The sequence below is a fragment of the Phocoena phocoena genome, chromosome 11, assembly GCF_963924675.1.
Source record: "Phocoena phocoena chromosome 11, mPhoPho1.1, whole genome shotgun sequence".
Taxonomy (NCBI): Eukaryota; Metazoa; Chordata; class Mammalia; order Artiodactyla; family Phocoenidae; genus Phocoena; species Phocoena phocoena.
In genome coordinates this window covers 61,985,719-62,012,713 of record NC_089229.1, presented here as the reverse complement: position 1 = coordinate 62,012,713, position 26,995 = coordinate 61,985,719, and the positions used below count along the sequence as shown (strand labels likewise).

Sequence of the window (26,995 nt, the reverse complement as noted above, 5' to 3'; positions counted from 1 at the left end):
TTAGATGAAATATTCCTCCTTCTCCCTGCCCTTGGCTGAGTTGCTCTCCATCTGGAGGACGGCGCCGGGCTCGCCTTCTGCAGAGCCTTCTGCAGGTTCGTAGGTGACGTAGCTGCCTTTGTTCTTGTACAGGTAAAAGAAGATCAAGATCACGACCGAGAGCAGGGTGAGGAAGACCACTGTGATAACAACTTGGAAAGGAGAGGGAAAATGCAGAGATGTTTCAGGATTGAGGACGTCTCAGTAACTCACAAGGTCCCCTGCATTAGACGATTCCCTCACTCTGGGTGAGGGTCCTCCTGCTGAAGTTAACTAGCGTCCACTTCCAAATCCATATTCTCCCACCAAGCCCGACTTCCTTGGTACATGATATCTGGAGTCTCTTTGTGCTTAGGGACACAAGGCTTTTGGTTTCTGACAAAACTGAACTGCCCTCTCAACTAGTTCCTGATGATTATGATAGAAACAGGAAGGAGGGAAACAGGAAATCACTTATCCCAACAGGAAGGGTTTTAAAATTCATAGCCTCGGGCTTCCCTGGTGGCGCAGTGGTTGAGAGTCCGCCTGCCGATGCAGGGGACGCGGGTTCGTGCCCCGGTCCGGGAAGATGCCACGTGCCGCAGAGCAGCTGGGCCCGTGAGCCAAGGCCGCTGAGCCTGCACGTCTGGAGCCTGTGCTCCGCAACGGGAGAGGCCACGACAGTGAGCGGCCCATGTACCGCAAAAAAAAAAAAAAATTCATAGCCTCCTGTAGGGGTTTCTGATCCCTCCCATCCTCTTTCTCACCCACTCAACAAGCTGCACACATCCTTATCCCTACCCCCATACTCAACTGTAGTGCCCATATGCACTGCAGCTATTTGTGGCCACCTCCCAACCTGTCATTTACCGGCAGTACCTCTACACGAAGCCTCTAAGAGTCTTTTATAACCTTGTGTGTGTGTGTGTGTGTGTGTAATATAACTTGCATGCCAAAACGAGCCCATTAATGGATTTGGTCTCTAATCTGTGGTGCTTTCCCACGTAGGGAAAATCCCGGTCTATCACATTGTCTCTGGAGCAACAGAGCCCCTGAGCTCAGAAGGTCCCTTGATTTGGCTCAGAGCCTGTTACCTGCAATGAGTGCTGTGCTGGCTTCAGCTTCTGGGGACAGGGCCTCAGTGGCCTGTAGGATTGGGGTGGCCATCAGTTCTTCTGGAAAATTTAGCAAAGTGGAAAAGGAAATGGGGTGAATTCTTTTGTTCTGAAACACATGTTTGTCCTTCAATTTCACTACCCCACCTTCTTCCCTATTCAGACTTTTATCATTTAACTCCTATAGGACATCTGTATAGAAAAACCTGGAGAATAGAGGAGAAAACAAACCACCACCAAAGACGATAAACATTTTGATGGATTTCTCTCTAACATAGTGGTTAAAGTATGGGCTCTAGAGCTGACTGACGAGGTTCCAATCTGAGCTCTTTTACTAGCTGTGTGATCATCAGAAAATTACCTAACCCCTCTGGGCATCAGCATCCTCATTAGGAAAATAGAGATAATAGTACCTACTTTATAGGGTTGTTGCGACATGTATTAAGTAATTCAATAAGGGTAAGCTATTATTAGGAATACATTTTTGCATAAATGGGATCAAATGATAAATGTATATACATGTATATACATTTATATTTATATTATATGCCACATGCATTTCTTCACTGTTTTTACAAACTCTTTGTAAACATTATTTTTTAATAATGAAATAATGCTCCTTCCCTTATTGAAACCCTTTTCTATGCTTCCAGAGTAAGCCCCGCAGTTTGAAAGGTTCTGAAATAAGGCCTCTCCTACCCTAAAATATATCCCATATCTCCTTCTGCTGTCGGTCTATCTGTCCTTCAGAGCCTGAAAGTCCCACTCCTAAAGTCACTACCCAGACTCCTAAGTGTCTCCAAAAGAAGTCAGGAAGCCCTTCCGTTCTCTCCTAGTTAGCATTTTAGTGTAGGGGTTTGAAAAGGTTAGTTACTGCAGGACAGAGGTATCCTGGGGAAAGCAGTCTGACTGACCCTAAAATCACCCACAGGAGGCATCCCAGTATTCATTCAATAAATAATAATAGCAGCACTCATTAACTCTCGACTCTCTGCCAGGTGTGTTCCAGGCACAGTGAGGGCAAGCGGAACACACATGGTCTACCTTCCCTGAGCTCAGCCTCCACCACAGCAAGTTCACAGTTAAGGACTGTGATACGTGTGGCCAAGGCAACATCTGGGAGCTTAGGAGGGCATGTGGCAGAGGGGCCTGAGCTAGTCTTCCAGCAGGAACAGCCTCCCCAGGAAGCAGGATTTGAGCTGGGGGCCGAAGCAGGGGTAGGAGTTTACAGAGTGAAAGGGGCGGGAGGTGGGGCACATTCTAGGCAGAGGGAAGAGCCTGGATCAAAGCTCTGAGATGAGAGGACCCATAGGCCAGTGTGGCCGGAGCACAGGGCGTGAGCCTGATTCCTGTCTCTCGCCTGACACCTTCAGTATTCCATCCAGGACAAGGGAAATTCAGTCACTAGCAGTGGTCTGGTGAGCCTGGGAGCAGTGCCAAGAGGGGTCAGTGGTGTTGAAAGACTTTCTCACACAGGCCAGGGGAGGCCTGTTGAACCGTCCTGGTCTTGCCACAGGAAAAGCAGATGTGGGCTGCCTGGATCACCACCCCGCTCCCAGGGCCAGGCCAAACCCTTCTCCACTCTTTCTTTAGGAGCGGTGATACAGTCAGCTACTTTGTGGCTTCGGGCAAATGGTTACATCTCCCGATTCATCCATCCATTCTCATCTGTAACCAGTAGGAACTATATTAACCAACTCTGCAGGGCTATTGCAAAGGCTAAATGAGAAAATGTGGAGGCAAGCATCATTAAAAGGGAAAGCTGCTCCAGGTTTGAATCCTGCCCCAGCATAGTCTCCTAGGTAACCTTGAGGAAGTTACCAAACCTCTCCGAGCCTCAGTTTCTCTCCCATGTGAAAAACAGGAGTGTGGTAGGCAGCTTCTAAGATGATTCCCACCTCCTGGTGCTTACATCCTTGTGAAAGCCCCTCTCCCCGTGTGTCGGCTGGACCCAGTGACTAGGTTCTAACAAACAGAATACAGCCAAAGTGATGGGCTGTCACTTCTGAGATTATACTGTGACTTCCATCAAAGACAAGCCCTGAAGTTTATCCACCTGATCACTGCTTCAGACTGCTGCCCCTCACCACGCACGCTTTCCTCCCCCAAATGTCCTGGGGCTGCACACCATCTTCCCACCATTGATCTAGAGTTCTATACAGCTGCTCTCAGTTTTGTCTCTCTTAAACATTTGAGAACTTAAGATACACAAAGCACCGAGAAGAATAATGTACGTACAGAAGCTTCAATAGAAAGATGAGTAAGATTCAGTTCAATCGATCAACAAGAATTTAGTTTGCACCTACCACGTGCCAGAGGCACTGTCATACATGCTGGGCAAGCAGCAGTGATGAGGCTCACCAAGGACCCAACCATGGAGTTGAATTTTAGTGAGGCTTCAGAGAACAGATATGTATGAGTCCTCGGAAAGGGAATCCGGGAGGGTAGATGATTCCTAGTTGGGAAATTCTGCAAATAATCCCAATTATAACAGCTGCCATTTGCTAAGTCCCTGCTTTGTGCTGGGCATTTCGTATACATAATTATTAATCCTTAGAATACCAACCACTTCACAGCAGGTGTTTTTATTTGCCCATGTGGACCCTGAGGCCCGGGAAGAGTTAAGTGACATCCCTCGTACTACACATGAAGGAACAGTGGATGCAGCCAAGATCTGAATCCAGGACTAGCCCCTCCAAAGCCCAAGGTATTTATACTAAGCCTTCCTACCACTGTCCTTCTCTTTTTTTTCCAATAGGGAAAACGAGGAAGAGGTAACAGAAGATAACTATGAGGCAGCACAACGAGCTTTCCAAAAGTGCGAGGTTTTAGAAGATGTGGACAGTTGCGGAAGAAACACCAGAGGAGCACCATCAAATACAGACCGCTGCATTACAAAGAGCTCTCCTTTGGTGTGAACTTGCTCACAGGCGACTGGCAGCAGGGAATATCAGAATGATATCAGTCACGTTGGTTCACATGCAACCTCAAGCTTTCTACAGCTCAAGAGTACATTTCATCAATAAGGACCTTAAGAAACATAAAATGCACTAGAAGTACCTTCCTTGGACGCAGTTATCAGTTGGTTTCCACTTACACTAAGCCATCTGGTGATGCAGTAAGTACAAATGAAGGAGGTACCAAAACAAATTACTTCTATACAAAAACATTAGAAGGCAGAGCCATGGAAGAAATTTACCTCTATATGAAATCTACCTCTACGAGAAAACATTAGAAGAAGGCAGATCCTACATCAGATTTTTATTTTTGACGAAAATAATCTCTGTTGAAAGTTAAGTCTCTCTGGAACCAACTTCTAAAAGGAGGAAGCACACTCCCCAGGGCACAGGGAGTCTAGGACAGACAGGGATCCAAGGTTCCATGTTGGTGGAGATTTAACTGCCAATATTTTAATTCAGACTGTTGTATTTTTAGGGTTCTCGTTACAAAGTTTCATAAGTTTTGACTGTTCTGTCCCAATTCTGTCTTTCCTGTAAGCCCATTTCCAGTAATGTGATTTCAGAATGTGAATCTTTTCGAAAAAGCACATAAAGGTTAAAAGCAGAAACTTAGAAGAATAGTGTCAGGAAGCTCTGTACAGCTCAAGGTGGCAAACACATTGGAAGGACAATTTAAAAAGTGTTATATTTGGAGCAAAAACAAGGAAATGGGCCAGGCTTGCTGCCTGGGCCCGAAGCTAAGAGGTAGGAGGTAACAGAGAAACTAGAACTCTCCCAGCCCGTTTTGCCTCTGTCTCCTATCAAAGGGAATGATTTCTGCACTGAAGGAGAGCAGGAGCCTTGGTGACGTGGGGAAGTGAGCTCAAGAGAAGGGACACAACCCAGAAAGCACCAAACTAATCTAAAAGGGATCCAGGTAAGTGACAGCCAAGGGCACCGAAAGAACATGTAAATGGGATCGCTATTGATGATACAGGAGCTTCTGAGAAAGACAGAGGGACCAGGAGCCTGAAGGGCCACAGAAAGAGGTGGATTCTGTAAACGACTGGTGAGACTGATACAGTTCCTCGGCAAAATTCTCGAACAAGTTACGAGGAACTGCTTTGGGGGTCTTGAACTTGAAACCACGAGCATTAAGAGTTAATGTGAGACCGCTGGGAGCAAGCTGGTTCAGACAAGTCACACAGCCTTTTTAGACTGAGGTTCTAGTTTCATAGACAGAGAAATTAAAAGGCCAATTCAACAAGTATTTACAGAGTGCGTACTTTGTGCCAGGGTCCGTTCAAGGCCCTGGGCGTAGATTAGTGAACACAACAAGCAAAAACTCATGCCTTCGCAGTTCCTTAAAAAACTACACAGAATTATCATATGATCCAGGAATTTTACTTCTGAAAGAAGTAAGAAATGAAAGCAGGAACTCAACACAGGTATTTGTACACCAATATTCACAGCAGCATTATTCACAATAACTAAAAAGTGAAACAACTCAAATGTCCATCAACAGATGAACAGATAGACAAAATATGGTATATATATATATATATATATATACACACACACACACACTGGAATATGATTCAGCCTTAAAAAGGAAGGACGTTCTGACACGTGCTATTAGGTGGATGAACTTTGAAGATGTCATGCTAACTGAAATAAGTCAGTCACAAAAGGACAAATATCGTATGATTCCACTTGTCTGAGGTACCTAGAATAGTCAAGTTCATAGAGACAGTGGTTATCAAGAGCTGGGAAGAGGGGAGAATGAGGAGGTATTGTTTAATGGCTACCAAGTTTCAGTTTGGGATGATGAGAAAGATCTAGAGAGGGATGGTGGTGATGGGTGCACAGCAATGTGAATGTACATAATGCCACTGAACTGTATCCTTTAAAATGGTAAATTTTAGGATTGGTTCAAGATGGTGGAGTAGAAGGACGTGCGCTCACTCCCTCTTGTGAGAGCACCGGAATCACAATTAACTGCTGGACAATCATCGACAGGAAGACACTGGAACTCACCAAGAAAGATACCCCACATCCAAAGACAAAGGAGAAGCTGCAATGAGACAGTAGGAGGGGCTCAATCACGATAAAATCAAATCCCATAACCGCTGGGTGGGTGACTCACAAACTGGACAACACTTATACCACAGAAGTCCACCCACTGGAGTGAAGGTTCTGAGCCCCACGGCAGGCTTCCTAACCTGGGGGTCCGGCAACGGGAGGAGGAATTCCCAGAGAATCAGGCTTTGAAGGCTAGTGGGATTTGATTGCAGGACTTTGACAGGACTGGGGAAAACAGAGGCTCCATTCCTGGGGGGCACACACAAAGTAGTGTGAGCACCAGGACCCAGGGGGAAGAAGCAGTGACCCCATAGAAGACTGAACCAGACTTACCTGCTAGTGTTGGAGGGTCTCCTGCAGAGGTGGGGAGTGGCTGTGGCTCACTGAGGGGACAAGGACACTGGCAGAAGTTCTGGGAAGTACTCCCTGGCATGAGCCATCCCGGAGTCTGCCATTAACCCCACCAAAGAGCCTGCAGCCTCCAGTGGTGGGTCACCTCAGGCCAAACTACCAACAGGGAGGGAACCCAGCCCCACCCATCAGCAGACAAGCAGATTAAAGTTTTACTGAGCTCTGCCCATCAGAGCAATACCCTGCTCTACCCACCACCAGTACCTCCCATCAGGAAGCTTGCACAAGCCTCTTAGATAGCCTCATCCACCAGAGGGCAGACAGCAGAAGCAAGAAGAACTACAATCCTGCAGCCTGTGGAACAAAAACCACATTCACAGAAAGACAGACAAAATGAAAAGGTAGAGGGATATGTACCAGTTGAAGGAAAAAGATAAAACCCCAGAAAAACAACTGAATGAAGTGGAGATAGGCAACCTTCCAGGTAAAGAATTCAGAATAATGATAGTGAAGATGATCCATGATCCAGGACCTTGGAAAAAGAATGTAGGCAAAGATCTACAAGATGCAAGAAATGTTTAACACAGACCTAGAAGAATTAAAGAACAAACAAACAAAGATGAACAATACAATAACTGAAATGAAAAATACACTAGAGGAATCAAGAGCAAAATAACTGAGGGAGAAGAACGGATAAGTGACGTGGAAGACAGAATGGTGGAATTCACTGCCATGGAACAGATTAAAGAAAAAAGAATGCAAAGAAATGAAGACAGCCTAAGAGACCTCTGGGACAGTATTAAACGCACCAACACTCGCCTTATAGGGGCCCCAGAAGGAGAAGATAGAGAGAAAGGACCCGAGAAAATATTTGAAGAGATTATGGTCGAAAACTTCCCTAACACGGGAAAGGAAATAGCCACTCAAGTCCAGGAGGCACAGAGAGTCCCAGGCAGGATAAACCCAAGGAGAAACAGGCCAAGACACTTTTTTTGTGATACACGGGCCTCTCACTGTTGTAGCCTCTCCCGTTGTGGAGCACAGGTTCCGGATGCGCAGGCTCAGCGGCCATGGCTCACGGGCCCAGCTGCTCTGCGGCATGTGGGACCTTCCCGGACCGGGACACGAACCCGCGTCCCCTGCATCAGCAGGCGGACTCTCAACCACTGCGCCACCAGGGAAGCCCGCCAAGACACATATTAATCAAATTGACAAGAATTAAAGACAAAGAAAAATTATTAAAAGCAACAAGGGAAAAACGACAAATAACATACAAGGGAACTCCCATAAGGTTAACAGCTGATTTCTCAGCAGAAACTCTACAAGCCAGAAGGGAGTGGCACGATATGTTTAAAGTGATGAAAGGGAAGAAGCTACAACCAAGATTATTCTACCCGGCAAGGATCTCATTCTGATTCAAAAGAGAAATCAAAAGCTTTACAGACAAGCAAAAGCTAAGAGAATTCAGCACCACTAAACCAGCTCTACAACAATGCTAAAGGAACTTCTCTAAGTGGGAAACACAAGAGAAGAAAAGGACCTACCGAAACAAAAGCATAACAATTAAGAAAATGGTAATAGGGGCTTCCCTGGTGGCACAGTGGTTGAGAGTCCACCTGCCGATGCAGGGGACACGGGTTCGTGCCCCGGTCTGGGAAGATCCCACATGCCGCGGAGCAGCTGGGCCCGTGAGCCATGGCCGCTGAGCCTGTGCATCCGGAGCCTGTGCTCTGCAACGGGAGAGGCCACAGCAGTGAGAGGCCCGCGTACCGCAAAAAAAACAAAAAAAACAACAAAAAAAGAAAATGGTAATAGGAACATACATATCGATAATTACCTTAAATGTGAATGGATTAAATGCTCCAACCAAAAGACACAGGCTCGCTGAATGGATACAAAAACAAGACCCATATATATGCTGTCTACAAGAGACCCACCTCAGACATAGGGACACATACAGACTGAAAGTGAGGGGATGGAAAAAGATATTCCATGCAAATGGAAATCAAAAGAAAGCTGGAGTAGCAGTACTCATATCAGATAAAATGACTTTAAAATAAAGACTGTTACAAGAGACAAGGAAGGACACTACATAATGATCAAGGGATCAATTCAAGAAGAAGATACAACAATTATAAATATATATGCACCCAACATAGGAGCACCTCAATACATAAGGCAACTGCTAACAGCTATAAAAGAGGAAATTGACAGTAACACAATAATAGTGGGGGACTTTAACACCCCAGTTACACCAATGGACAGAAAATTCAGACAGAAAATTAACAAGGAAACATAAGCTTTAAATGACACAATAGACCAGAAAGATTTAATTGACATTTACAGGACATTCCATCCGAAAACAGCAGATTACACTTTCTTCTCAAGTGCACATGGAACATTCTCCAGGATAGATCACATCTTGGGTTGCAAATCAAGCCTCAGTAAATTTAAGAAAATTGAAATCATATCAATCAGCTTTTCCGACCACAACACTATGGGATAGAAATAAATTACAGGGAAAAAAACGTAAAAAACTCAAACAAATGGAGGCTAAACAATACGTTACTAAATAACCAAGAGATCACTGAAGAAATCAGAGGAAATAAAAAAATACCTAGAGACAAATGACAATGAAAACATGACATTCCAAAACCTATGGGATGCAGCAAAAGCAGTTCTAAGAGGGAAGTTTATAGCAATACAATGCTACCTCAAGAAACACGAAAGGGCTTCCCTGGTGGTGCAGTGTTTGAGAGTCTGCCTGCTGATGCAGGGGACACGGGTTTGTGCCCCGGTCCAGGAAGATCCTGCATGCCACGGAGCAGCTGGGCCCATGAGCCATGGCCGCTGAGCCTGCACGTCTGGAGCCTGTGCTCCACAACGGGAGAGGCCACAACAGTGAGCGGCCCGTGTACCGCTAAAAAAAAAAAAAAAAAAAGAAACACGAAAAAACTCAAATAAACAGTCTAACTTTACACCTAAAGGAACTGGAGAAAGAAGAACAAACAAAACCCAAAGCTAGTAGAAGGAAAATCATAAAGATCAGAGCAGAAATAAATGAAATAGAAACAAAGAAAACAATAGCATAGATCAATAAAACTAAAAGGTGGTTCTTTGAGAAGATTAACAAAATTGATAACCTTTAGCAAGACTCATCAAGAAAAAGAGGGAGAGACTCATATCAATAAAATTAGAAATGAAAAAGAAGTTACAATGGACACTGCAGAAGTACAAAGTATCCTAAGAGACTACTACAAGCAACTCTATGCCCATAAAATGGACAATCTGGAAGAAACAGACAAATTCTTAGAAAGGTATAACCTTCCAAGACTGAACCAGGAAGAAATAGAAAATATGAATAGACCAATCACAAGTAATGAAATTGAAACTGTGATTAAAAATCTTCCAATAAACAAAAGTCCAGGACCAGATGGCTTCACAGGTGAATTCTATCAAACATTTAGAGAAGAGCTAACACCCTTCCTTCTTAAACTCTCCCAAAAAATTGCAGTGGAAGGAACACTCCCAAACTCATTCTATGAGGCCACCATCACCCTGATACCAAAACCAGACAAAGATACTACAAAAAACCAAAATTACAGACCAATATCACTGATGAATACAGATGCAAAAATCCTCAACAAAATACTAGTAAACAGAATCCAGCAACACATTAAAAGGATCATATACTATGATCAAGTGGGATTTATCCCAGGGACACAAGGATTCTTCAATATAAGCAATCCAATCAATGTGATACACCATATTAACAAATTGAAGAATAAAAACCATATGATCATCTCAATAGATGCAGAAAAAGCTTTTGACAAAATTCACCACCCATTTATGATAAAAACTCTCCAGAAAGTGGGCATAGAGGGAACCTACCTCAACATAATAAAGGCCATATATGACAAACCCACAGCAAACATCATTCTCAATGGTGAAAAGCTGAAAGCATTTCCTCTAAGTTCAGGAACAAGACAAGGATGTGCACTCTCACCACTATTATTCAACATAGTTTTGGAAGTTCTAGCCACAGCAATCAGAGAAGAAAAAGAAATAAAAGGAATAAAAATTGGAAAAGAAATAAAGCTGTCACTGTTTGCAGATGACATGATACTATACATAGACAATCCTAAAGATGCCACCAGAAAACTACTAGAGCTAATCAATCAATTTGGTACAGTTGCAGAATACAAAATTAATGCACAGAAATCTCTTGCATTCCTATACACTAACAATGAAAGATCAGAAAGAGAAATTAAGGAAAACATCCCATTCACCACTGTATCCAAAAGAATAAAATACCTAGTAATAAACCTACCTAAAGAGGTAAAAGACCTGTACTCAGAAAACTATAAGACACTGATGAAAGAAATCAAAGATGATACAAACAGATGGAGAGATACACCATGTTCTTGGATTGGAAGAATCAATATTGTGAAAATGACTACACTACCCAAAGCAATATACAGATTCAGTGCAATCCCTATCAAATTACCAATGGTATTTTTTACAGAACTAGAACAAAAAATCTTAAAATTTGTGTGGCAACACAAAAGACCCCAAATAGCCAAAGCAATCTTGAGGGAAAAAAAAACAGAGCTGGAGGAATCAGACTCCCTGACTTCACACTATACTACAAAGCTACAGTCATCAAGACAATATGGCACTGGCACAAAAACAGAAATATGGATGTTTGGAACAGGATAGAAGCCCAGAGATAGACCCACGCACCTATGGTCAACTAATCTATGACAAAGGAGGCAAGGATATACAATGGAGAAAAGAGAGTCTCTTCAATAAGTGGTACTGGGAAAACTGGACAGCTACTTGTAAAAGAATGAAATTAGAACCCTCCCTAACACCATACACAAAAATCGACTCAAAATGGATTAAAGACTTAAATGTAAGACTGGACACCATAAAACTCTTAGAGGAAAATATAGGAAGAACACTCTTTGACATAAATCACAGCAACATCTTTTTTGACCCACCTCCCGGAGTAATGGAAATAAAAACAAAAATAAACAAATGGGACCTGATGAAATTTAAAAGCTTTTGCACAGCAAAGGAAACTATAAACAAGATGAAAAGGCAATCCTCAGAATGGGAGAAAATATTTGCAAACTAATCAGTGGACAAAGGATTAATCTCCAAAAAATATAAAGGCTCATGCAGCTCAATATTAAAAAAAAGAACCCAATCAAAAAATGGGCAGAAGACCTAAATAGACATTTCTCCAAAGAAGATATACAGATGGCCAAGAGACACATGAAAAGCTGCTCAACATCACTAGTCATTAGAGGAATGCAAATCAAAACTACAATGAGGTATCACCTCACACCAGTTAGAATGGGCATCATCAGAAAATGTACAAACAACAAATGCTGGAGAGGGTGTGGAGAAAAGGGAACCCTCTTGCACTGCTGGTGGGAACGTAAATTGATATGGCCACTATGGAGAACAGTATGGAGGTTCCTTAAAAAACTAAAAATAGAATTACAATATGACCCAGCAATCCCACTACTGGGCATATACCCAGAGAAAACCGTAAATCAAAAAGAAACATGCAGGGGGTCTTCCCTGGTGGCGCTGTGGTTGACAGTCCGCCTGCCGATGCAGGGGACACGGGTTCGTGCCCTGGTCTGGGAAGATCCCACATGCCGCGGAGCGGCTAGGCCCGTAAGCCATGGCCGCTGAGCCTGCGCGTCCAGAGCCTGTGCTCCGCAACGGGAGAGGCCACAACAGTGAGAGGCCCGTGTACCGCAAAAAAAAAAAAAAAAGACACATGCACCACAACGTTCATTGCAGCAGTATTTACAATAGCCAGGTCATGGAAGCAACCTAAATGCCCATCGACAGACGAATGGATAAAGAAGATGTGGTACATATATACAATGGAATATTAGCCATAAAAAGGAACGAAATTGGGTCATTTGTAGAGACGTGGATGGACTTAGAGACTGTCATACAGAGTGAAGTAAGTCAGAAAGAGAAAATCAAATATCGTACATTAATGCATATATGTGGAATCCAGAAAAATGGTACAGAAGAACAGGTTTGCAGGGCAGAAATTGAGACACAGATGTAGAGAAGAAACGTATGGACACCAAGGTGGGAAAGCAGGGGGCGGGCATGTGGTGGTATGATGAATTGGGAGATTGGGATTGACATGTATACACTGATATGTATAAAATAGATAACTAATAAGAACCTGCTGTATAAAAAAATAAAAAATAAAATTCGAAAAAAATGCAATAAAAAAAGGTAAACTTTTTTTTTTTAGGGTGTTGAGGGTAGGAGTTTATTAATTAATTAATTTATTTTTGCTGTGTTGGGTCTTCGTTTCTGTGCGAGGGCTTTCTCTAGTTGTGGCAAGCGGGGGCCACTCTTCATCACGGTGCGCGGGCCTCTCACTATTGCGGCCTCTCCTGCTGCGGAGCACAGGCTCCAGACGCGCAGGCTTAGTAGTTGTGGCTCACGGGCCTAGTTGCTCCGCGGCATGTGGGATCCTCCCAGACCAGGGCTTGAACCCGTGTCCCCTGCATTAGCAGGCAGATTCTCAACCACTGCGCCACCAGGGAAGCCCCAAAAAAGGTAAATTTTATGTTATGTATAATTTTACCACAACTTAAAGAAAAAACATTTTGTCATACAATTTACATCGTGAGGGGGGAAGATGGACAATGGACAGGTTAAAGAAGTAAAAGATATACTATATTAGACATTGGTTAGTACCATACAGAAAATAAAATCAGGAAGGGGGATAAGGAGTTGGGATGTGGATAGGGGTGGTCAGGGAGTGTCCCTGATGAGGTGACTTGAGTAAAATAAACACCTATAGAAGGAGAGGGAGGCAGCCATGAGGAGATGTGGGAGAGGAACATTCCAGGCAGAGGGCAAGGTAGGGCCATCAAATAACATTGGAAAGCACCTGGGGCCGTCACAGGCTCAGCATGTTAAAGGTACATCATGGAGGTCACTTGGAAGGAGCAAGGGGGAGCGGAGGAGCAGGTGAAGTCGAGGGGGCTGTATCAGAGGGATGTTGAAGGTCATGGAAGGCCTTTGGCTTTTTCAGTGAGTGAGATGCAACCCTTTTAGAGGTTTTTGAGCAGAGACTGATTTACATTTCAACGGGGTGCTTCTCAAACTCTGCAGTGCATAAGAATCTCCTAGGGAGCTTGTTAAAATGCAGACTATAGGGGCTTCCCTGGTGGCGCAGTGGTTAAGAATCTGCCTGCCAATGAAGGGGACATTGGTTCGAGCCCTGGACCGGGAAGATCCCACATGCCGCAGAGCAACTAAGCCCGTGCGCCATGACAACTGAGCCTGCGCTCTAGAGCCCATGTGCCACAACTACTGAAGCCCGCACGCCTAGAGCCCATGCTCTGTAACAAGAGAAGCCACTGCAATGAGAAGCCTGCACACCACAACGAAGAGTAGGCCCCACTCACTGCAACTAGAGAAAGCCCGCACGTAGCAACAAAGACCCAACGCAGCCAAAAATTAAAAAAATTAAAAAAAATAAAATAAAATAGTGAAAAAAAAATACAGACTATGGTTCATTAAGTCTAGGGTGGGGCCTGAAATTCCAAAGACTGCCCTTTTGAAACACGGAGACCACCATGTTGTAAGGAAGACCAGTCTGGCTCACTGGAGGATAAGAGGCCACATGGAGGAAAACTGAGGCATCCCCAGCTCAGCCGACAGCCAGTACCAACTGGTAGACATGTGATGGAGGCCATTTTGGACCTTCTAGCCCAGTGGACCTTCCATCAGATTGCAGCTGCATGAGTGAGCAGGGGTGAAAACAGCAGAGGAGTGCCCAGCCAACTCCCAGAATGGTAAGAAATAATAAATCGCTGTTGTTTTAATTCACTAAGTGTTGACGTGGTTTGTTACACAGCAATAGGTAATTGAAACAGAAACAGAGTTTTAAAGGATCTCTTTGCGTGTGGACAACAGGCTGTGGGAAGGTAGAGACAGGAGAAGCAGATTATACCCAGCATGTGGACACAGCTGAATCCACCCAAAGGGGGGAGTCTTTTTCTAGTTTGCACAAAGGCACTGGCTGGGTCTAGCAGCAGTCCCGTGAGAAAGTGGTGGGATTCTGGAGACTTCTCGGGTGGTCCAGTGGTTGAGAATCCACCTTCCAATGCAGGGGATGTGGGTTTGATCCCTGGTCGGGGAACTAAGACCCCACATGCTGCGGGGCAATTACTGAGCCTGCATGCTGCAATGAAAGATCCCACACGCATCGATGAAGATCCCACATGCTGAGACGAAGATCCTGTGTGTCTCAACTGAGACCCGATGCAGCCAAATAAATGGATAAATAATTTTTTTTTTTTTTTTTAGAAGAAAGTGGTGGTATTCTGGATATATTCTGAAGTTAAGGCTGAGGATGTGGGGTGAAGTCACGGATAACACCAAGGTTTGGGGCCTGAGTAACTGGAGGAAGAGAAGGCCTGCTGTCACCTGAGATGCAAAGCCTGCAGGTGGAACAGGTTTAGAGGGGAAGATCCAGAGTTGAATTTTGGACATGATTGCAGACATCAAGACTGGAATTTGGGGGAATTCACTGGTGGTACAGTGGTTGGGACTGCGCTTTCACTGCTGAAGGCGTGGGTTCAATCCCTGGTCAGGGAACTAGGATCCCATGAGCTGTGTGGTGTGGAAAAAAAAAAAAAAAGATTGGAATTTGGGGAAGAGGTCTGGATTGGAGATTTTAAAAGTCAGCATCAACCATGAGACTGAATGAGATCACCAAGGGAGTAAGTACAGATAAAGAGGACCAAGGACTGAGCCCAGGGAGGAAACAGCAAAGGAAGCTGAGGAGTAGCAGCCAAAGAGGCCAAGTACAAGGACCACCAGGTTTTCCCACAGAGGTCATGAGTGACCTTGACAAGAAAAGCTTGGTGAAGTGCTAAGTATAAACCCCTGGTTTAGAGTGGGTTCAAGAAAAAGAGAAAGCAACTAAGTGTCAATTGACAGATGAATGGATACAGAAGATGTGGTATATATATACATACACATACACACACACACCCATGCATGCACGCACACACACAAACAAACACAATGGAATATTACTCAGCCATAAAAAAGGATGAAATAATGCCACTTGCAGCAAGATGGATGGACCTAGAGATTATCATACTAAGTGAAGTAAGCCAGACAAAGTCAAATATGATACAATATCGCTTATATGTGGAATATAAAAAAACAAAAAAAACCAAATGAACTTATTTATAAAACAGAAATAGATAGACATAGAAAACAAATTTATGGTTACCAAAGGGGAAAGGGGGGGTAGGGGTAAATTAGGAGCTTAAGATTAACAAATACACACTACTATCTATAAAATAGATAACCAACAAGGACCTACCATATAGCACAGGACACTAAACTCAGTATTTTGTAATAACCTATAAGGGAAAAGAACCTGAAAAAGAGTAGATATATACGTATACGTATAACTGAATCATTCTGCTGTACACCTGAAACTAACACAACATGTAAATCAATTATACTTCAATTAAAAAAAAGAAAGAAAGAAAAAAAGGGAAGGAGAGGCACTGAAGGCAGAATATAAACTTTTTTTTTCTGTAAAGTTGAGCAGGGAAATAGGGCTATAGCTGGAGCGGGAAGAGAGTTCAAGTTTTTTGTTTATTTTTGCTTTTTTTAGATGGGAGAAATGACAGCCTGTTTATGTACGGACAGGAATGACTCAGATGAGAGGGAACAATTGACGGCTGGAGCCATGTCCTTGAAGGGATGGGACCCAGTGCACAGATGAAGGGAGTGGCTGCAGACAGCAGAGATCGTTCATGACTAATGTGCACATGGGCACAGAGGTGGGCAGTAGGTACATGGGGGCAGTGGGAGCCTTTGGCAGTTCTCTTCTGAGAACTTTAATTTGCTCCAGGAAATAGAAGGCCGTGTCATCAACTGAGAGTAAGCATGGGGAGGGGGTTAGATGAGTTGAAGGTACTGCCTGAATAGCCAATGTCTCATCCCAGAACCGTGATAGAGTGTTTCCAATATCCCTGTGGAGTAACACAGCCTGGCTCTATTAAGGACTAAGTTGGGTAGGGACTTCCCTGGTGGTCCAGTGGTTAAGATTCCACCTTACAATGCAGGGGGCGCGGGTTCTATCCCTGGTTGGGGAACTAAGATCCTGCATGCTGTGCAATGTGGCCAAAAATAAAAAAAAAAAAAAAAAAAAAAAGGACTAAGTGGGGGGTGAGTAACTGGCCATCAGAGAATGGAGTGATGCCAGTCTAAACAGAGCTTCTTCTTCCACTGGGATTTGACCTTAATTCTTTTTTTTTTTTTTTTTTTGCGGTACGCGGGCCTCTCACTGCTGTGGCCTCTCCCGTTGCGGAGCACAGGCAGGCTCAGCGGCCATGGCTCACGGGCCCAGCTGCTCCGCGGCATGTGGGATCTTCCCAGACCGGGACACGAACCCATGTCCCCTGCATTAGCAGGCGGACTCTCAACCACTGCGCCACCAGGGAAGCCCCTGACCTTAATTCTTTTTGAATTGATATTATGATGTCAGACCATGCCAGGGCCAAATTAAGGCCTTTGTGTAATTCAAAATAAAAATACGGACTTCCCTGGTGGCACAGTGGTTAAGAATCCGTCTGCCAATGCAGGGGACACGGGTTCGAGCCTTGGTCTGGGAAGATTCCCACATGCCGCGAAGCAACTAAGCCCATGGGCCACAACTACTGAGCTTGTGCTCTGGAGCCCACGAGCCACAACTACTGGGCCCATGCACCACAACTACTGAAGCTTGCGCGCCTAGAGCCCGTGTTCCGCAGCGGGAGAAGCCACCGCAATGAGAAGCCTGCACACCACAATGAAGAGTAGCCCACCCCCTGTCTCAACTAGAGAAAGCTCGCGCGCAGCAACGAAAACCCAACACAGTCATAAATAAATAAATAAATAATATAAATAAATAAATTTATTTTAAAAAAAATAAATAAATAGGCTTCCCTGGTGGGGCAGTGGTTGAGAGTCCGCCTGCTGATGCAGGCGACACGGGTTTGTGCCCCGGTCCGGGAAGATCCCATATGCTGCAGAGCGGCTGGGCCCGTGAGCCATGGCCACTGAGAGCCTGTGCGTCCGGAGCCTGTGCTCCGCAACAGGAGAGGCCACAACAGTGAGAGGCCCGCGTACCGCAAAAACAAACAAATAAATAAATAAATAAAAATACTAAATCACAAGACAGATATAAGAAAGTCCAATAATACATTTTTCCTTTATGGTAACAACTCTTGGCTTTTTTGCTTGTTTTTAAAATATAGTGAGGGAATTCCCTGGCTGTCCAGTCGTTAGGACTCTGCGCTCTCACTGCCGAGGGCCCGGGTTCAATCCCTGGCCGGGGAACCAAGATCCCACAAGCCAGGCAGCACAGCCAAAAAAAAAAGTGAATATTAAATCCTTTGTGAGAGCTTTTGTTTTGGTGTTCTGCCTTATTGGTGCCTTCCACACAGGCTTAGTGTGGAAGGGTTTAATGTCCTTTGGGTAAATACAGACCCCAGTAGACCCAGGGAAGATTCAACAAATCTGTGAAGGACTCAAAGTTAGAGGGGCAACTAGTAAGCTGATAAAGAGATTTAAAATGACTGGAGAAATTGGCCAAACTGAACAAGATGAGAATTCAACATACACCTTGCTCTCAGGTCAGGGAAATCAACTACTCACAAATAATGGGGAAGCCACAGCTTAGCAGCATCTGTAAAAGACTTACAGTGGGATCACTAGAAATTCACCGACACTGGAAGGATAGAACCCAAAATGGCAGCAAGAGTGAGAGGAAGGTCGTAGAATTTTGGATGCTTTTTATTTTCTTTCTTTTCCTTTATCTTCCAAATTTCTTATGATGATAATGACTTTTATAATCATAAAATATTTAAAACTTGCTGCTATTTTAGGCACCATGAACATAAATGTGGTCTCTACAATGGCATCAACAGTGCAGCCCTACTCTGCACTATTCCTAGACCGCTGAGTTGCATCTGGGTGCCAGTATTGAGCTGAGCAGCCAACACAGTGAATGGCTTGGAAACAATATCAGATCAGGAAAGCCTGTAAGAGAAAGCTGAGTGAAAACTTAGTTGGGGATGGAGGGTTAGGACTTGAATGCTGTCTTTGAATATACCAACGATGACCTGTACAAGAGGACTAATGGCAGAAACTAATGGGAGATGGATGTCTTCCCCAGAGAACGGAGAGCAAAACTGGGCAGATGCTTCATGGGGAACTGGAGAGAGAGTTCCAGCACAGAACGGGTAGTTGAACTATCTGACCCTCAGGACCTTTCTCAGCCTTAATGTTAGAATTTTTATAAATTGAAAATGTTCTATCAGAATTCACTACAAAATCAAAATTTCAAACTGGTGAACTCTCAATGAAGTCTGTAGTTTAATTAACAGTATCGTACCAATGTTGGGACTTCCCTGGTGGTCCAGTGGGTAAGAAGACTCTGCACTCCCCATGCAGAGGTCCCGGGTTTGATCCCTGGTCGGGGAACTAGATCCCACATGCATGCCGCAACTAAGAGTCCTCATGCTGAAACTAAACATGCCACAATGAAGATCTTGCATGCCGCAACTAAGACCCAGTGCAGCCAAAATAAATATTTTAAAAATAAATAAATTAAAATAAAAAAGAATAATGCATTGAAAAAAAACCCAGTATCATACCAATGTTAATTTCCTGGTCTTCACAAATGTATTGTGGCCATCTCTATTGATGTCAAATGTACCAAATGACATTTGGGGAAACATGGCTGAAGGGTATACAAACTCTCTGTACTATTTTTGCAACTTTTCTATAAATCTAAAATTATTCCAAAATAAAATGTCTATTAAAAATAAAAAATTTAAAAGAATCTAAAAAGGAGTGGATATGTGTATATGTATAACTGATTTGCTTTACTGTACAGCATAAACTAATACAACATTGTAAATCAACTATAGTCCAATAAAAATTTTTAATAAATCAGGGGGGCTTCCCTGGTGGCGCAGTGGTTGAGAGTCTGCCTGCCGATGCAGGGGACATGGGTTCGTGCCCCGGTTCGGGAAGATCCCACATGCCGTAGAGCGGCTAGGCCTGTGAGCCATGGCCGCTGAGCCTGCACGTCCAGAGCCTGTGCTCCGCAACGGGAGAGGCCACAACAGTGAGAGGCCCTCGTACTGCAAAAAAAAAAAAAAAAAAAAATCAGGGACTTCCCTGGTGGTCCAGTGTGTAGGACTCCGTTCTTCCACTGCAAGGGGCATGGGTTCGATCCCTGGTCGGGGAACTAAGATCCTGCATGCCACGCAGCAAGGCCAAAAAAAAAAAAAAAAAAAAAAAAAAAATCAAGAATTTGAATTCTACTCCACACAGAAGAGCTTTACTCAGACTAAAAGTCACAGGGTGTCCAAGCTAATGAGCTGGAGCCCAAGAATTTGAATTCTACTCCACACAGAAGAGCTTTTCTCAGACTAAAAGTCACAGGGTGTCCGAGCTAATGAGCTGGAGCCTTCTGGCTTTAAGTATCAGAACGATAATCTATATTTGTGACTTAAAGTTTGCAAAACATACATTGTTTTATCTCTACCCCAAGAATGTGATGTAAGTAGGGTTGGTATTATCATTATGTACAAGCCAGAAAATTGAGGTAGCTCAGCAAGCTTCGTCAACCAGCCCACCGTCACTCAGTGGTTGGCCCAGCCAGGCTTTAAATCTATCTCCTCACTTCAAGGTTCTTTGCAACTTCTGGAACCATCCCTGCTCTGCCTCCAGCTAAACATTTTGTTGACCTGTCCACTGGGTTTGGTTCTCAGAGTTTTATTGCAGGATGGGTGTTCACTAAAGCACTGTTTGCAAGAGTGACACATATCTGAATGTCTATCAGCAGAGGAATGATTAAATAAATGACAGGTCATTCATTCTGGAAATAGTACACAGTTGTTAAAAAGAATGTGGCAGATCTGCAATTACTGGGACAGAATATATGGTTAGACGAAAAAAGCAAATTGCTAGGGCAGTATGTGTTATATGATTACATGTTTGTAAAAAAAAGTAAAGTAGGGCTTCCCTGGTGGCGCAGTGGTTAAGAATCCGCCTGCCAATGCCGGGGACACGGGTTCGAGCCCTAGTCCAGGAAGATCCCACATGCCGTGGAGCAACTAAGCCCGTGTGTCACAACTATTGAGCCTGCGCACCACAACTACTGAAGCCTGCGTGCCTAGAGAAAGCCCACGCGCAGCAATGAAGACCCAACGCAGCTGAAAATAAATCAATAAATTTTTTTAAAAAGTAAAATAAAATAGAATAGAACTATAAACATATATATATATACACACACACACATCGAAAAAGTCTAGAAGGTTATTCCCCGAGGGGCATGTAATGGCTTTGTAATGAAAGAACAACAACAATGAAGTAAACTAAGTTCAGGAAACGTGGCATACAAGGGGGGAAATGGTTTACAGCTTTCCCCCCATTATCTCCTGTTCCTACCCCATTTCTCTCCTGTCTCCTCTTCCAATCAAAGGAATAAGAATGTTACTTTGGGGACTTCCCTGGAAGTCCAGAGAGTAAGACTCCGTGCTCCCAATGCAGGGGGCCTGGGTTCGATCCCTGGTCAGGGAACTAGATCCCGCATGCATGCCTCAACTATGAGTCTGCATGCCGCAACTAATAAGTCTGCCCACCGCAACTAAAAGATCCTGCATGCCTCAATGAAGATCCCGTGTGCCACAACCAAGACCCAGCACAGCCTAAATAAATAAATAAGAAAGGCAATATACTAAGGAAAGAAGAAATATTAAAAAAAAAAAGAATGTTACTTTGCTCCTTCCCTTCTCAGGCTTAGAAAGACTGTAGCACGCATTTTCTTTAAGGAGGGAGGCCTGGGGCTGAGGACCACAAGATTTGAGATTTGAGGCTCCACCCAAATCCTAACCTACAGCAAATGAACTTCAAGATCTATCTGGCTCACTCACCTTTTTTTTTTTTTGTTAACCTAGATACCTGTTGGTTTGTTTGTGGCCCTTGTTCCTGGGCTAAATCTCTTATCACTGAGGCATCAGATCCTTTGCCACCTGAGTCTGACAACCTATTTATTTGCTCTAGCCCTGCCCAGCAAAGGGCGGCTCCCCCAATTCTCCTTTCCATGGGAACCCGCCCTGGAATCCTGCTCCCTTTCTCCTTCCTTCTCTTTCATGTGCCCCTGCCATGGGGTAGAGTGGCTGAGAGCAGTATACCATGACGGAAAGAATACAGGACTTGGCACAATACCCTGCCTCTGCCATTATTAGCTGCGTGACCTTGGGAGAATTTCCTAACCTCTGAAAATTTCTTAACTTCCCTGAACTTCAGTTTTTGCTTCTGTAAAATGAGAATGAAACGTGCTCACAGGGTTGTGATGAGGAATAAGCGAGAAGAACAACACTGAGCGTCTAACCTAGAGTGAGGACAACCTAGGATGTAGCTAGTGTGACTACATGGCAAGGGATGGGCTTTACCCAGTGGGGTGGGCGGAGCGGACAATGCCTATTCCACCCCACTCTCCTTCCAAGAGGGCAACTTATGCACTAGGCACAGCAAGCAACGCGCCTAGGGTCCACCGTACTTCTAGGGGCCCATGAAAATGTTTTTTAGTGATCTTAATTTCTTTTAAAATCAGAAGAAAAAATTGAATGTTTATGTCAAGGAAATTATAATATTGTTGTATCAATCAATTATAAATATAACCATTAATGATTTTATTGTATATTAATATTGTATTCTTCCTTATACCAACATAGTTGTAAAATACAATTCTTAACACATTACCTTTTTAAATGGAGGAATGGGCCCACAAAGGCAAAAGTGCCAAGGGCCCCTGAAAGTTCTAATGTGGCCCTCACTTTCAGCCCTCTTAAAGGATATCTCCTTCAGGAGATCTTTATAGATTGGGGCAAAGGGATGTGAGAGGGAGGTGGGGAAGAGACATGCAAGACCCTCAATGATCCCATTCTTCAAAGTACAAGCCCTCACCCTGTCTGTAATTTCTCCATTTCTGTCCCTGAACTTACATTTGCTTGGACCCAGTGGGTAGGGGACTATATCATATGTCCTAAAATACCACTCCACTCATGTCATTTGTTGGGTTGAAAATGTAAATACACGACTCAACAACAAAACCAGACAACTGAAAAATGGGCAAGGACTTGAATAGACATTTCTCCAAAAGATATACAATTGCCAATAAACACGTGAAAAGATGTTCAACGTCACTCATCATTAGGGAAATGTAAATCAAAACCACAATGAGACACTATTCACACCCATTAGGATGGCCACTATTAAAAATCAGAAAATAGGGCTTCCCTGGTGGCACAGTGGTTGGAAGTCCGCCTGCCGATGCAGGGGACACAGGTTCGTGCCCCAGTCCGGGAAGATCCCACATGCCGCGGAGCGGCTGGACCCGTGTGCCATGGCCGCTGAGCCTGCGCATCCGGAGCCTGTGCTCCACACCAGGAGAGGCCACAACAGTGAGAGGCCCGTGTACCGCAAAAAAAAAAAAAAAAAAAAAAAAAAAAAATCAGAAAATAACAAGTGTTGTCAAGGATGTGGAGAAATTGGAGCCCTATGCATTGCTGATAAGAATGTAAAATGGTATAGTTACCCTGGGAAACAGTATAGCAGTGCCTCAAAAAATTAAACAGAATTGCCACACTTCTGGGTATATACCCAAAAGAATTGAAAGCAGGGGTTCGAAGAGATATTTGTACACCAACGTTCAAGCAGCAGTATTCACAACAGCCAAAAGGTGGAAGCAACCCAAGTATCTATTGATGTATGAGTAGATAAACAAAGTGATATACATTATATACATATAATATTATTCAGCCTTAAAAAGGAAGGAAATTCTGACACATGCTACAAAATGGATGAGCCTCGGAAATGCTATGCTAGTGAAATAAGCCAGACATAAAAAGACAAATTTTGTATGATTACACGTATACTAGGTACCTAGTCAAATTTATACAGATAGAAAGTATAATGGTGGTAGCCAGGGGCTGTGGGGAAGGGGGAACGAGGAGTTATTATTTAATGGATACAGAGTTTCAGTTTGGGAAGATGAAAAAGTTCTGGAGATGGATGGTGGTAACAGTTGCACAGCAATGTGAATATCACTCAATATTTAATACCACTGAACTGTACACCAAAAAATAATCAAAATGGTTAACATTTATATTATGTTTATCTTACCACAAAATTTAAAAAAGAATGTATATAGTTCTGCTTTTGTCCAAGTCCTAATTTCTCAGCTGCCCAAGCAAGCATCATCTGTCTTCCCTACAGGAAGGTTTATTCTGTAGGTCCTCTGCCCTATCCCCCAGAATACCCTCCAAGGTAAGCACAGTCTCTGTAGTTTCAGAAGTGGCGGCACTACCTTTATGTGGAATCCCTGCTGCACCCCTCTTTGCCTGTATAAACCTTACCCATCCTTCAAGGGTAAGGGCTCCATCCCTTCCCCACTCATGAAGCCTGTACTAACTAATCTAGACGGCTGCCCATTTCTCCCTTTTCTTATCTCCAGCAGACAACTAAGGGTCTGAATTGTTACATCACCAGTCACAGAGGACACTGCCTTTGACTTCCCCTGGGGTTCTCACTCACCTGTTTCCACATCAGTAAAGCAGAGAATGTCTGTCCTAATGACAAATGAGACTGCATATGGAAACAAAGGTGTATAGGCCAACCAAGGTTTTGTTCCTCCCTTACCCTAATTAACATGTAATGAAAACAACCAATGAATATCTGATGGTTTGTCCAGCTCAGCTTGGTTATGAAATGAAAGGTAGGAATCCATTCTCATTCTCTTTTTTTTTTTTGGGAATCCATTCTTAACGTGAAGGGGAAAGAGGGGGATCCCTGACTAGGAAACAAGGGTAACAATAGTTCCAGGGAACCAGGGATTTTTGATGCTGGAGTGAATCATCAGAGGAGTGGAATTAGAAAGCAGGCAGAGGGACTTTCCTGGCGGTCCAGGGGTGAAGACTCTACACTTCCAAAGCAGGGGGCACCGTGGGTTCGATCCCTGGTGGGGGAACTAAGATCCCACGTGCCGCAGAATTCCTTTCTAGGAATAGGTGGGCTTTTCTAACAAGCACCCAGTAATAATAACCAATGTTACTGAGTCCTTGCTAGATATGAGACACTGTGCTAGGTGTTTTACATGGATTATCTCATTTAATCCTCACAAATAAGGTACCATTTCCCCCGTTTTACAAATGAGACTGGAGCTTAAAGGGTAGGTCACGAGGTCACAAAGCTCTAAGTAGTAGTACCAGGAATCGGTCCAGGTCCATGAAACTTCAGATTCAAACTGCACTAAAGTGTGCATGCTGGTTCCCTTCTGCTTCCTCCCAGGACCTTTTCTGGTGTGAGGCAGGTGGAGAGTAGTGGGAGTCTTCCCACCTGGGCAGAGGGCTCAGGGAATTCAAGGACTGGGCTGGGGTGGGGCAGTTTAAGTGGGAAAGGCCTTCACCTACCTCCTGGAGAAGGCGTGGTTGGGAGGCTAGTCATCTCAGCAGGTGGACGGGCACCTGCAGGGAGGTGCAGATCTGTAGGAAGAGGGACAAAGAGCGGGATGAGGTGGATGGGCCCATGCCTGGGGCAGAAGACGACTGGAAATCCCAGGAAAGCCTTTGGTGCCAGGTTTTCCTGAGTCCCTTCCCCAACTCTCCCCCCACCCCCACCCCCACCCCCGCCCTATTGAACGTCTATCCGGGGATCCTTTCACTGGGCCACCACATTTACCTAGGAGGTTTCTCAAGGCCTGAGAAAGTTAGGTAAATGTACGCAAATTAGCAGCGGACCCAGTTTCACCCAGGCGCGGTAACAGGTCCCCGGTTCTCTCCCAGCCCGCAGTCTGTGGGGAGCCGTCCACTAGGTGTCAGGAGAGCGCAGGGAGGTCAGGCCCCCGGCCCAGGCTCGGGGCCAGCGCGGGGGCAGCGGCAGGGCCAGGCCGGGGAGCCAGGCGCCGGGCACCGGAGGGAGGGTCGTCAGGCGCCCTCAGGCCCGCCCGAGACGGCCGGTTGTCGGGGCTCAGCCCTCCGCCCCCAGTGCCACCTCGGGCGTCCGCTGCAACGTCCGCGAGGTCCGCCGAGCCCCGCTAGCCGGGCCCCCGCGGCCGCCCACCACCGGCCCGGCCGAGACTCTGGCACCCTGGGGCCCTCGCCGCGTCCGCGGACGTCGGGGCTCGAGCCCGTGGCACCGCCCCCCGCGCCCCGACTCCGGTCCAGAGCCCTCCTGCGTTACCCGCGCCAGGCAGGGCTAGCTACGCTCCGAGGGCGGCCCGTCCCGGTCACCGGTTCCGAGCCGCCGCGACGGGAGGCTCCAGCCGAGGCCCGAGCTCGGCCGCTCTCGGTTTCAGTTGTTGACGCGGCCGCGGCGGCTGCAGCGTGAGTGTGGGCGACCGGGCTCGCCTGGCCCTTCGGCCCTGCCCGGGTCCCCACCTCCGCGTGCTCACCTTACCAGTCGGACGGGCTTCAGGGGAAGGGCAGGCGCCGCGCGTCCGGCTCAACTCGACGGGGGCGGGAACCGCAGACACCGCGGAGACCCGCCGGGGACCGAGACCTGAGGGAGCAGCGCAAAGACGCTCAGAGTTGGTTGCCGAGGCCGGCCGGGGGCGGGGGGCCGGGGGGGGGGGGGGCGGCCGACTGGGTGGGACAGGAAAAGAGGAGAGAAACCGCCCTCTGCAGGTTCCCTCTGCCCGCCGGGCCGCCTCAGCTCCCGCGGGAGGAAAGGCTGCTTTTCCTTCTCCGATTGTCACTTTACTCTCCATCCGGAGCCGCTTCCTCCCCCCGCCTGCCTCGAGGCACCGGAGGGCACGGGATCAGAGTGAGCCCGGAGCTAATGGGATCTGTCCGCTTTCCCCGCCATCGACGTTATTTGAATTTTCAGCAAATGTGGAAAATTACATTTACTTGCGTTTGCATATCACTTACGTAAATAGGTCTGTATCCAGAAGCTTGGAACATAAGCTAACTTAGTGGGCACACCCCGCGCCAGGGAGCGGGGTGTGAGGTGGGGAGAGGAACGTTGCCCCATTCGGATCTTCCTTGCCCGAATTCATCTGAGGCAGTGTAGTGTAGAGGTTAAGAGCGTTGTGGACTTTGGACTCAAAACAGTCCCAGCCCCGCCGCTTCTTAGCTGTGTGACTTTGGGCAAATTACTTAACATCTCTAAAAGCTGTTCCCTCGTCCCTGAAAAGGGGGACTGAAAAATCATGCCATTTCATAGCGTGGTTCTAGCACCTGGGAAGCACATCAATTTAACTACTAATTAATGCCATACTTTAGTCACCTCCTGACTCGCTTCTTTCTGGCAGGAAATGTTCCCAAATTAATGAGGAACTCAATGAGTAAGGATGTAAAGTATAAACACAGGCTCTGGAATCTGCCCTGCTGTGTGATCTTAGACAGT

The 26,995-nt window shown here is 45.4% G+C and overlaps 1 protein-coding gene across 1 annotated transcript; it reads right to left on the bottom strand.

The window, feature by feature from the left end:
- SMAGP (small cell adhesion glycoprotein) lies at positions 1-25,093 on the bottom strand. The gene is made up of 3 exons (XM_065888172.1): positions 25,060-25,093; positions 1,113-1,193; positions 1-191 (listed from the first exon to the last, which is right to left on the bottom strand). The coding sequence occupies exons 1-3, from the start codon at positions 25,091-25,093 to the stop codon at positions 1-3; spliced, it is 306 nt and encodes a 101-aa protein (XP_065744244.1).
- Between the last annotated feature and the right edge of the window lie 1,902 nt (positions 25,094-26,995).

What these genes read in the sequence shown, in the direction of transcription:
- SMAGP (XM_065888172.1), bottom strand. Translation starts at nt 25,093, where the DNA reads ATGACTAGCCTCCCAACCACGCCTTCTCCAGGAG. An exon ending in AACCACGCCTTCTCCAGGAG is followed by an intron (nt 1,194 to 25,059) that starts GTAGGTGAAGGC and finishes TAAATTTTCCAG; the next exon opens with AAGAACTGATGGCCACCCCA. An exon ending in CAGCACAGCACTCATTGCAG is followed by an intron (nt 192 to 1,112) that starts GTAACAGGCTCT and finishes CTCCTTTCCAAG; the next exon opens with TTGTTATCACAGTGGTCTTC.